General features: G+C 48.7%; 1 protein-coding gene across 3 annotated transcripts in view; it reads left to right on the top strand.

Annotated features, from left to right (window-relative positions):
* The first annotated feature begins 10559 nt into the window (after positions 1–10559).
* SFXN5 (sideroflexin 5) overlaps positions 10560–12843 on the top strand; it is a 228288-nt gene continuing 226004 nt past the window's right edge. For all 3 annotated transcript variants that reach the window (XM_075855668.1, XM_075855677.1, XM_075855685.1), the window contains exon 1: positions 10560–10753. In XM_075855668.1, the coding sequence (XP_075711783.1) occupies positions 10610–10753 (144 nt within the window). In that variant the 5' untranslated portion in view covers positions 10560–10609. The remainder of the gene's footprint in view (positions 10754–12843) is intronic.

Raw genomic sequence — 12843 nt, 5'->3', positions numbered from 1 at the left:
AGCTGCACTCACTATTCTGCTGGTGGAGTCACTCTGTACATACATTACATTACTTATCCTGTACTGATCCTGAGTTACATCCTGTATTATACTCCAGAGCTGCACTCACTATTCTGCTGGTGGTGTCACTGTGTACATACATTACATTACTTATCCTGTACTGATCCTGAGTTATATCCTGTATCTCTTTATTTTATATAAATTTACAAAACATAAACTGAAAAACAAATACATAACTAATTCCATATAACCAAAAAGTCACAACCCAATTCTTATAAACAAATTTTCTTATATACATCTCTGTATATGAGAAGAGAAAACGATACCAGACCCGGCCACATACACCGCACTCTTATATACTTACATCTACACTTCATCCGAAGCTAAACAATAACTAGAATATATACAAACATCATATAAACGTAATCCAAAGTACTAACAGAAAATCCCCCGACCCGCGTCAACCAAGGGCCTAAAGAAACAACATAATAATGATGATAATAATCAAACAACATAATAACAAATAAAATAATAATAATAATAACAAATAAAATAATAATAATAACAAAAACAATCCAAAATATAATAATACTAATCCCAATTTTTTTTTTTTTTTTTTTATACTTTTTTTTTTTTTTTTTTATATATATATATATTTTTTAATCACACTATACACATCCTGACTTTCCCTAACCTTACCCTTCTTACCTAAACTCCACCACCCCAGCCAGCATCTCGCCTCATGTCCTCTCACGTCCGCATAGTCCAGATGCTGGCCCCCACCACCACACCCAACACCCCAGCCCAGCCCCCCGCCCCATGTCCTCCCATGTCCGCATAGTCCGGGGCTGGGTCAGGCAAACCCCCCCCCCCCCCGACCCCCTCCCAACCTATCTATTAACCCCCTTAAGTCTATCCCTATTCTAACAACATTTCTACATTATAATACAATACACGTCACCAACCTGTCCAAATACCAAACCATATACAAAATACACCGTACCCGAAAGCACCAAGTTCGGTCGCTTGTAAACCTTTTTCCTGCCATTTCAATCCTAAACAAAACAAAAATCTTCCTGTGCTTACCTAGCCCATCACCAGATAGAGAGAAGGGAAAGCCCCCCCCCAGCGGTCAAGGTACCACGTCCACCGCTGCACCCTCCCTATCGCTTGCCCTATCTCCTTACCCTATTACTAGCCCTTTCTTGACCCTATTGAAAGCTGACCCTATGCCGACCCTCACCTTTCCCTTATTCCGAGCCCTATCGCTATATTTTTTTTGGTGCCTCAGCGGAACGCAGACCCCCACCTCCAGTTGAGCACCGGTGACGACCCCCCCCTCCCTCATGAAGGCAGACACATTAAGGCACCCAAAAGGAAAAGCCCCTCCAAAGACGAGAGGCTTTGGATGCTCCCAATCTGCCAACCTCCAAAGAATGCACCTTCACCAGGTCACCCATGATATTGCTAACAACCTCATCCACTAGGAGGATTTTCTTCTGGGTAGAAACTAGACATCGTGCATTCCACATAAAGTGCCTGACCACTATACTGACTAGAAACAAGGTGCAATGGTCCCTACCACCGAGGTCTCCGAACACTCCATAGGCCCACCCAGCATAGGAGAGGCTGGTTAGGCCTGGCCAACCAATGGAGGCTCCCACCCTTTTGTATACCTCTGTATTGAAAGGGCAATGAAGCAGGAAATGCTCCATGCTTTCCAGCACTCCGCCACACTCCTCCCGGGGGCAATCCCGATCATCAGAGCTTCTGCACTTTAGATTGTCCCTCACATACAGTCTCCCATGGAAGCAACGCCAAGCCAGATCCCAAAACTTCTGGGGAATCCTCGCTGAATTTAAAAGTTTTAATCCCACCCCGAGGTCACTACTTGGGCAGTCTTTGAGCGCCAGGGGCTTCTGGAAGTGGGTCATCAGGACCCTCCTGTCAAGAAATTTTCTCGACATGGTCCTGATCTCCCACACCTCCAGACCCCACCGGCGAACAATCTTCAGCGCCAGGGTGGCATAAGCCGGGAGATGTCCGTGAGGTGTACGCAGGTCTTTCACTTGCCCTCCTCTCTCCCATTCCTGGAAGAAAGGCCGAAACCACCCCCTGCAGGAGGATATCCACCAAGGAGCCCTCTCTTGCCAGAGGTTTGCCAGGTTGATCTTAACAAAGGTGTTCACTAGGAACACCACCGGGTTAACCATACCTAACCCGCCTAGTGTCCTTGGTAGGTAAGTAACCTCCCTCTTGATTAGGTTGAGCCTGTTCCCCCATAACAGCTGGAAGAACAGGCTATAGACCCGAGTCCAGAGAGGTTCTGGCAAGATGCACACACTGCCCAGGTAAAGCAACATGGGCACCAGGTAGGCCTTGGCCAAGTGAACCCTTTCCCTCAGGGTTAAGGACCAACCCTTCCATTGGTCGACCTTCTGGGCAACTAGATTCAGCCTATCCTCCCAGTTCTTCTTGGGGTAATCACCCGGGCCAAATTCGACTCCTAAGATCTTAGCAGACCCCTGAGGCTCTGGAAGGGTGTCCGGGAGATCAAAACCAGGATCTCCTCCTCCCAGCCAGAGACTTTTGCACTTATCCCGGTTGATCTTGGACCCAGATGCCAATGAGTAACGCTCCACTTCCGACATCACCCACTCTGCCTCCCCTCTCGAGGAGACAAAAATGGAGACGTCGTCTGCGTACGCAACCACCCTCTGAGTGGCCTCCGGCCCCTCCAGGCCGGCCCCGACTCCCGCCAATGGCCCACGATCGATCCTTTTAAGAAAAGGATCAATTGCGAACGCATATAGCAAAGGGCTCAAGGGACAACCCTGGCGGACACCAGACCCAACCTCAAAGGGGGTTCCAACCCAACCGTTCACCAGCGCAAAAGTCTCAGCCCCAGTGTATAAGGTCTGTAGCCAATTGACAAACCCCCCCGGTAGGCCGTACCTCAGAAGGACCGACCAGAGGTACTCGTGGTCCACCCGGTCAAAAGCCTTGGCCTGGTCCAAGGACAGGATGTACCCCTCCCACCGACCAGAATTTCCCTGCTCCACTGCCTCTCTGACACTGAGGACAGCACTAAATGTGCTGCGGCCTGGAACAGAGCAATGCTGGACCGGCGAAAGGAGCCGGGATGCAAACTTCACCAGCCGATTAAACAGCACCTTTGCGAGAACCTTTCTGTCCGTATTGAGCAGCGCTATGGGACGCCAATTCTCAATACGGGTCGAGTCTTTACCCTTCGATAAAACGATCAAGGCCGACCTCCTCATTGACATTGGCAAAGTACCCGAGGAAAGGCACTCATTAAACACCTCAGTCAAGAGGGGAACTAGGGTTCCTTTAAAAGTCTTATAAAACTCGGATGTTAAGCCATCCGGCCCTGGCGATTTTTTGAGGGCAAGCCCATCAATCGCCAATCCCACTTCCTCTTCCTTGATCGAATCTATCAAAACACCGAGAGAGGGGTCTACCCCTGGCTCAGGGATGGTTTCAGCCAGGAAAGCCGACATCTCGTCTCGGTTTGGATCTTGCTTCCCCAAGAGGTGCGAGTAGAAGGATCTGACGACCTCCAAGATCCCTGATTTGGATCTCTTCAGAGATCCTGTACTATCAATCAGTCCTGTCACAACCTTACGACTCACTGACATCTTACAGTTCCTGTAGGGGTCGGGCGAGCGGTACCTCCCGAAATCCCTCTCAAGAACTAAAGATGTGTGCCTATCATACTGACACCTCCTGAGCAAAGCTTTCACCACGGAGATCTCCTCCCCACTACCCCCGGTTGAGACCAGATGTTCGAGTTTCCTCCTCAGTTCCTGATATAGGCGGTACCTACTCATGGACCTGAGGCTCGAGAGCCTGCGGAAAAATCCTGCCACCCGGACTTTAAACAACTCCCACCACTCAGACTTAGTACCACTGAGATCCAACAAAGGTACCTGGCTCTGAAGAAAATCCTCAAAGGCCTGTCTTATCTCCGCTTCTTCCAAGAGAGTAGAATTCAGCCTCCATATACCTCTTCCCATCTGGAGGGACTCTGCAATGTTCAAAGAGAAAATAATCATACAGTGATCGGAGAACTCCACCTCAACAACGGACACTGGTGAAGAGATGGCTTCCTCCTTCAAAAAAAACCTGTCTATCCTAGACCTACAACTACCTCTACGATAGGTGAAACCCGAGTGGCCTGGGGTATGCCTGATGTGGATATCCACCAGGCGAGCATCGCTAACTATATTTTTTAATGCTACACTATCGTAGGTCAATTTTTTATCTCCGGAACCTCCTCTATCTCGGGGTCTCATGACAGTATTGAAGTCCCCTCCAAAGATAACTTGTCGACCTGAAAAAAGGAAAGGCTTAATCCTCATGAAGAGACTTTTACGGTCCCATTTGCTCTGGGGTCCGTATATATTGATTAGTCTTAATTCCTGTCCCCTCATGAGGACATCTAAGATCAAGCACCTCCCCATTTCTAACTCAATCATCCGTCGGCATGTTACCGGTGCGGTGAAAAGGACCGCCACTCCGCTATAGGGCTCAGCCGCAAGAGACCAGTAGGAGGGCCCGCGTCGCCACTCCCTCCTAGATTTAACGACGTCTGCCAAAAGTGACAGCCTGGTCTCCTGCAAAAACAAAATGTCAGCTTCAACTCGGCCAAGAAAATCAAAGGCTGCAAATCTCGCCCTATCTGACTTAATGCTGGCAACGTTAATTGATGCCAGCGTCAACGGAGTGGGTGCCGCCATCATGGATGTTTGAGTTAGACGGCTTTCTTCTTCCCACCCCCCCTCTATCTGATGAGGACCCCCCTTCTTTGCCTCGCTTCTTGCAAACTGAGGAGTCCATATTCACCACCCTATTCCCATCTTCATCCCCAAGTACCGGGTCAACCTCCCCCTCTGGGGGCAACGGCCCCTGCAGCAGGGGAGGCTCAACGACTCTAGGGTGCCCTACCATGCCCTCCCTCTTAGTATGAGAGGCTGGAATGTCCACGAGAGCATGGTATCGATCAGTAGAGCGCACCAGGGGGGTACAGGATTTACCTTCCTGGGCCAGGGCGGGGCCAGATGTATTTGTCCCTTGGGTTTTGCCCGGTGTCCCTTTTGCTGTAGGCTGAGTCCTCTCTTCCTCTCCCACACTTTCATAGTGGGAGGACTGAGAGTCCTCAGCCCTCTGCTCCCTTTGGATCCTCCTCATCTCCCCATTCAATTCGGCCTCCCCAGGGGCATCAGATTCAGGGGGGGCATCCAGATCCGAATCAGAGGTTGTCCCAGTTTCCTGGAGCGCCCTCTAAATCCTCTCCTTCCTTCGCTTCTCCGCCCTTCTCTGGCGAGAAGGGGGACCCTTCTTTGCATTCTTCCCTTGCCCCTGTGCCCCATCGTCCCTGCCCGCACCCTCACCCACGGAGGCCTCCCTCCTTTCATCCTCCGCAGGTTTGGAACAAGCATTGACAACAGAGCGAGGACACCGACTGAACGGGTGACCTAAGTCACCACACAGGTTGCACCGAATACGGTCACACGATGCGGCTAGATGACCAATCCCCCCACAATGAGCACACTTCTGCACCTTGCAGCCTGCATTCAAATGTGAGGGGTTGCCACACCGGTGACACAACTTCGGCTGCCCCTGGTAGAAGACAAGGATCCGATCTCTTCCCAGGAAAGCAGACGATGGTATGTGGGACACCGTCTGTCCCAGACGCTTTAATTTAACCATGAACGTCCAGGCCCCTGACCAGATGCCAAACTCATCCATGTTCTTCCGTGGCATCTCTACTACCTCTCCGTACCTTCCCAACCAGGTCATGATATCAATACAAGAGAGTGACTCATTACGGGTAAGAACGGTCACTCTCTTGGGACCACTTTGGCGAGAAATTGCTTGTGCAGCAAAGTCTCGCCAGCCAGGCTCGTCCTTCATCAGCTCGTAGTTCCCCCAGAAGACCTCAAGGCCCCCTAGGTGAACAAAGCTGATGTCAAACTCGACCGAGCCATGAGGATGTATCAAGGCAAAGATGTCACTCGCCTTGAAGCCCATCCCCAGCAGCAGCTCCACCACCCTCTTTCTGGGAGGGCACGCATCATTGCCACGCCACCGGAGACGGACCACATTCCTCCTGGCTACAGCCTGCCCGGCTGTTGGGAGCGACCACTGATCTCCTCGTTGCTCTCGGAAGGCATTTAGACCATATCTGTCTATCCAGAAAGACAGGTCCTTCTGCACTCCCCCTATGGTTAGGGTTTGCTTTCCCTCTCTTAAAGCGTCCAAGAGACGTTGTTGCAAGTTACCGTCCCCGGACCTTGAGGATGAAGATGGGTGGGCCCGCTGTCCCCCCGCTGCCACACCAGCATAAGACCTGCCGGATGTCACAGCAAGAGGAGCGCCAGGCCCATTGCCCCTGGTTGATACCCCATCCCCACCACCCACCACCTCACCACCTACAGACACAGCACTCAACACCCCATTACCAGCAGACACTCCAGCAACTTTATTTACAGACACCTGCATACCCCCAGCAGTTCCCACATCCACAGCCGCAACTTTTTTATTTAACCCACCAGGTCCCCCTGCAGTCATCCTTCTGGCCAGGCCTGGTTCTATGTTCTGTATTTTTGCTGTATATTTTGTGTGGGTAGACACTGCTTCAGTCTCCGCATCATCAGGCACCTTTGCAGGGACGCCACCAGATGTTATAAGCGGTGTCCCCGCTGTGCCCTCCGCCTCATTAACCTCCATCTTTTCTATGTGCGGAACATTTTTGGGAAAGGGGCCACCGCCGCCCCCGACGCCAGCAGCCCCCTTCTCGCCTACACCACTTTTCAGTGATGCGGACGAAGGAGCCACTGATGTCACTGGAGCCGCCTCCGGCGCCGGACCACTCCCCCCTCCCAAAGAGGAGTGGCCAACAGAGCCGGAGCCCCCTCTGTGACCGCCCTTGTCCGGAACGTCTGACGGCTTTACTGCGACACCGACAGACTTCCGGCTTTCAGACACCACATCCGGTTTCTGGTTTACCCGTTCTCCAGACCGCTGACTCGCATCAGAGACCAGTTTCCCGGGCTCGCCATTAACCGGACACGGGGACACACCACCTGGCGTCACCAGGCCACCAGTACCGCCCCCTTTGCAGGGGTTGGCGTCCGGCGCCATTTTGACCACCACGTGTTCTACTGCCGGACCCGTAACACTCTCCCCGCATTCCCGCTCCAGCCCCACTGCAGAGGCTTGAGCTGGGGGTCTTGCGGGACCTGCGCCCTGATCCTGACTTGCATCAGGCTCAGAGCACAGGAAGGATCTTGCTGTGTACACCATTTTAAATGAACCTTCAGCAGATTTTTTTTCCTTTGTCTTTTTTTTCTTCTTAAATTTTTTTTTCTTTTGCTTTTCCTCCTCTGCGGGTAACTCCGCACCGAAACAAAATCCCTGGAAGGATACCGGCGACTCCACGTTACGGATCTGTGTAAGTAATCCTGGAGGCCGCTCACTGTCAGTATCAAAACTCTCCTGATTTCTCCCAGCTGTGAGTCCACCCTCCTCCTCCTCACTGCTCCTGGGTGCCTCAGAATCTGAGCCTTCTCTGGACTTTGCATTCTCATGCTCCATTTTCTCCCCCACAATTTCCTTTGCTGTGTCTGGGGCTCTGCTATCTTCCTCCACACTTTCTATTTTTATAGGTTCTGCCATCTCGGCAAACCTCTCTTCATTTTTTAATTTTTCACCAAACACCCCTCCGCCTGCCAAAATCTCCTCACGTCTCTCTTCCACTTCTTTTATTTCCTCCAACAAGGATTTCACATTTAAAAGGTATCGGGACCTCTTACCTCCTGAGGCTTTTGCAGCTCTTCCTCTGGCGACCGCCAAGTCCGCACGGAGCCGTTGCAGCGACTTCCTGAGGTCCCGATACTCCTCCAACCGCATAGCCAGACGGGAGCTGAAGTTCTCCACCGTCTCTCCGGTCCTCAGCTGTCCCCATTCCTCCACACGACCGTCATCCAAATGTCCGGACGGCGCTGGTCCTTCTCCAGATGACAACACCTCGATCACCCTGCCGGACCGCGTCTCCATACCCTTATCCAGAGTTCCAGCGTCAGGGGGAGCCAGGACAGCCTTGCCCCGAGATGATCTCCTCACCCCCGCGACTGTTTGCATATTCCCAGCCAGCTGGGATGACCCTCTACCCCCCGCTGGCATGCTCCGGGAGGTAGAGGTCTGAGGCTCCATCCTAGGATGGAACCCCCCTCAGGGTACTTTCCAAGCCCAGGCAGATGGTATGAGGCCTGGGCAGATAGAATAAGGAAAGTCCCTGGATCCAAGGCCTGCACGGTAGTCTCAGCAGCTCTCTCCACACCTCCTACTCCACCCACTCCAGAGCTGCACTGACTATTCTGCTGGTGGAGTCACTGTGTACATACATTACATTACTTATCCTGTACTGATCCTGAGTTACATCCTGTATTATACTCCAGAGCTGCACTCACTATTCTGCTGGTGGAGTCACTGTGTACATACATTACATTACTTATCCTGTACTGATCCTGAGTTACATCCTGTATTATACTCCAGAGCTGCACTCAGTATTCTGCTGGTGGAGTCACTGTGTACATATATTACATTACTTATCCTGTACTGATCCTGAGTTATATCCTGTATTATACTCCAGAGCTGCATTCACTATTCTGCTGGTGGAGTCACTGTGTACATACATTACATTACTTATCCTGTACTGATCCTGAGTTACATCCTGTATTATACTCCAGAGCTGCACTCACTATTCTGCTGGTGGTGTCACTGTGTACATACATTACATTACTTATCCTGTACTGATCCTGAGTTATATCCTGTATTATACTCCAGAGCTGCACTCACTATTCTGCTGGTGGAGTCACTGTGTACATACATTACATTACTTATCCTGTACTGATCCTGAGTTACATCCTGTATTCTACTCCAGAGCTGCACTCACTATTCTGCTGGTGGAGTCACTGTGTACATACATTACTTATCCTGTACTGATCCTGAGTTACATCCTGTATTATACTCCAGAGCTGCACTCACTATTCTGCTGGTGGAGTCACTGTGTACATACATGACATTACTTATCCTGTACTGATCCCAAGTTACATCCTGTATTATACTCCAGAGCTGCACTCACTATTCTGCTGGTGGAGTCACTGTGTACATACATTACTTATCCTGTACTGACCCTGAGTTACATCCTGTATTATACTCCAGAGCTGCACTCACTATTCTGCTGGAGGAGTCACTGTGTACATACATTACATTACTTATCCTGTACTGATCCTGAGTTATATCCTGTATTATACTCCAGAGCTGCACTCACTATTCTGCTGGTGGAGTCTCTGTGTACATACATTACTTATCCTGTACTGATCCTGAGATACATCCTGTATTATACTCCAGAGCTGCACTCACTATTCTGCTGGTGGAGTCACTGTGTACATACATTACATTACTTATCCTGTACTGATCCTGAGTTACATCCTGTATTATACTCCAGAGCTGCACTCACTATTCTGCTGGTGGAGTCACTGTGTACATACATTACATTACTTATCCTGTACTGATCCTGAGTTATATCCTGTATTATACTCCAGAGCTGCACTCACTATTCAGCAGGCTTTAGTGCGGAAATCTCCCAGCTTTGTGTGCCTTGTCTGTGTCTTCGCAGGGCTAATTTTTTTATGATGAATTTCATTCTGGAAAGTTGTCCTTACAGCACGTTCTGTTAGGAGTTTATCGGACAGGAAGCTTGTCGACTGTTTCCAATAACAAAAGCAGAACAATGAGCGCAGCTCTGGAGTATAATACAGGATGTAAGGCTGAGTTCACACTACCATCAGAGCTTACGTCGTCAGTCCCATCATATCAGCGCTATTCTGCCAGTCAAAATGACGGACACCTCGATAAAACCCAGACGAACCTCTTTACAATGAAAGGTGTCGATTGGGGCCTGCGATGTCCGTCTGACGGATCCGGCATCCTTTCTGTCATAACGTTACCATGTCGGCGGTAAGAACAGCGTGTAATTCCAGCAATAAAAAAAAAACGTGAACAGTAAAAATAAAATAAAACCATTTTTTCCCAAAGTGTTTTTATTTAACAAAAGTGTAAAAACAAAACATGAAAAGTACATATATATGGTATCGCTGCGCCCGTAACGACACGAAGAATAAACTCAACACATTAATTCAACTGTATAGTGAACGCCGTCCAAAAAAAAACGCAAAAATGACGCATGGTGAACGCCGTAAAGTTAAACCGTGAAAAACTATGCAGGAATAGCGGTTTTTTTCAATTCCCTCCCCCCAAAAAAAGTTAATCAATATGGAATGTGAAGATGAGCAAAATAAAAAAGAAGGCTTGGTCATTAACGGGTTAACAAACTGCCCTCCATATAACGCTGCTCGGATGGACTATGGCTGGCTCTCACCACATCACTATATATCGTCCCGACTACACTTCGCCATAGGACTACATCTCCCACTAGTCCCAGCGGCTGCGTCTGACGTCGGGAGGTGGGGCCAGGCGCTCCTACAGTCTCTTGCTAGAGAGCAGTGGCAGCAGCCCAAAGATGAGGGCAGGAGGAGCCGGGGACTCCCCGCCAGGACTACAACTCCCGGCACCCCCTACGGCGGTGGAGACCAGCACACCGCGGCGACTAGACATGGCGGTGAACGACCCTCCGTTTGTCCTGGGGAGACCGCGCTTCGAGCAGGTAAGGTGTCCGTACAGTCTCGCTGATTTAGCCGGCTCCCTGTATGACACGTCCCCTTACTGGGGGGGACGCTGTGTTTTGACAGTTGACTCCACCCTGACGTCTTGCTCTGCCTTGCCTGATTGGCTGCTGTGAATGCCACTCAGGACTAGGAAGGGCTGTACGGGTGCCGAGGATAGTCAAGATTGGTACGGTTTTTTCATCTGTGGGCGTGGTTCTAAGGAAGTGGGCGGGGTAATGGCGGTGACTGACATATTCTATAGAGATGTATACAGGTTATACGTCCTATAGACCTCTAGTCAGCAGTATAGGTGATGTGTAGTCTGCAGTATAGGTGACATGTAGTATATGCAGTCAGCAGTATAGGTGATGTGTAGTATTTGTAGTCTGCAGTATAGGTGATGTGTAGTATATGTAGTCAGCAGTATAGGTGATGTGTAGTATAGGTGATATGTAGTATATTTAGTCGGTAGTATATGCAGTCTGCAGTATAGGTGATGTGTAGTATTTGTAGTCTGCAGTATAGGTGACATGTAGTATATGTAGTTGGCAGTATAGGTGATGTGTAGTCGGCAGTATAGGTGATGTGTTGTCAGCAGTAAAGGTGATTTGTAGTCTGCAGTATAGGTGACATGTAGTATATGTAGTTGGCAGTATAGGTGATGTGTTGTCAGCAGTATAGGTGATGTGTAGTCGGCAGTATAGGTGATGTGTAGTATATGCAGTCTGCAGTATAGGTGATTTGTAGTATAGGTGATGTGTGGTATATGTAGTCGGCAGTATAGGTGATTTGTCAGCAGTATAGGTGATGTGTAGTCTGCAGTATAGGTGATGTGTGGTATATGTAGTCTGCAGTATAGGTGATGTGTAGTCTGCAGTATAGGTGATGTGTGGTATATGTAGTCGGCAGTATAGGTGATGTGTAGTATATGTAGTCTGCAGTATAGGTGATGTGTGGTATATGTAGTCTGCAGTATAGGTGATGTGTAGTATATGTAGTCTTCAGTATAGGTGATGTGTAGTATATGTAGTCTTCAGTATAGGTGATGTGTAGTATATGTAGTCTGCAGTATAGGTGATGTGTGGTATTTGTAGTCTGCAGTATAGGTGATGTGTGGTATATGTAGTCGGCAGTATAGGTGATTTGTCGGCAGTATAGGTGATGTGTTGTCAGCAGTAAAGGTGATGTGTTGTATATGTAGTCTGCAGTATAGGTGATGTGTAGTATATGTAGTCTTCAGTATAGGTGATGTGTAGTATATGTAGTCTGCAGTATAGGTGATGTGTAGTATATGTAGTCTTCAGTATAGGTGATGTGTAGTATATGTAGTCTTCAGTATAGGTGATGTGTAGTATATGTAGTCTGCAGTATAGGTGATGTGTGGTATTTGTAGTCTGCAGTATAGGTGATGTGTGGTATATGTAGTCGGCAGTATAGGTGATTTGTCGGCAGTATAGGTGATGTGTTGTATATGTAGTCTGCAGTATAGGTGATGTGTAGTATATGTAGTCTTCAGTATAGGTGATGTGCAGTATTTGTAGTCGGCAGTATAGGTGATGTGTGGTATATGTAGTCTGCAGTATAGGTGATGTGCAGTATTTGTAGTCGGCAGTATAGGTGATGTGTGGTATATGTAGTCTGCAGTATAGGTGATGTGTAGTATTTGTAGTCTGCAGTATAGGTGATGTGTGGTATATGTAGTCGGCAGTATAGGTGATTTGTCGGCAGTATAGGTGATGTGTTGTATATGTAGTCTGCAGTATAGGTGATGTGTAGTATATGTAGTCTTCAGTATAGGTGATGTGTAGTATATGTAGTCTGCAGTATAGGTGATGTGTAGTATATGTAGTCTTCAGTATAGGTGATGTGCAGTATTTGTAGTCTGCAGTATAGGTGATGTGTGGTATATGTAGTCGGCAGTATAGGTGATGTGTAGTATATGTAGTCTGCAGTATAGGTGATGTGTAGTATTTGTAGTCAGCAGTATAGGTGATGTGCAGTATTTGTAGTCTGCAGTATAGGTGATGTGCAGTATTTGTAGTCTGCAGTATAGGTGATGTGTAGTCTGCAGTATAGGTGATGTGTGGTA

Source organism: Rhinoderma darwinii, chromosome 1 (assembly GCF_050947455.1).
Source record: "Rhinoderma darwinii isolate aRhiDar2 chromosome 1, aRhiDar2.hap1, whole genome shotgun sequence".
In the NCBI taxonomy this organism is placed as follows: Eukaryota; Metazoa; Chordata; class Amphibia; order Anura; family Rhinodermatidae; genus Rhinoderma; species Rhinoderma darwinii.
The sequence above is the reverse complement of the archived record's forward strand: the minus strand, read 5'-3'. Positions and strand labels throughout refer to the sequence as shown.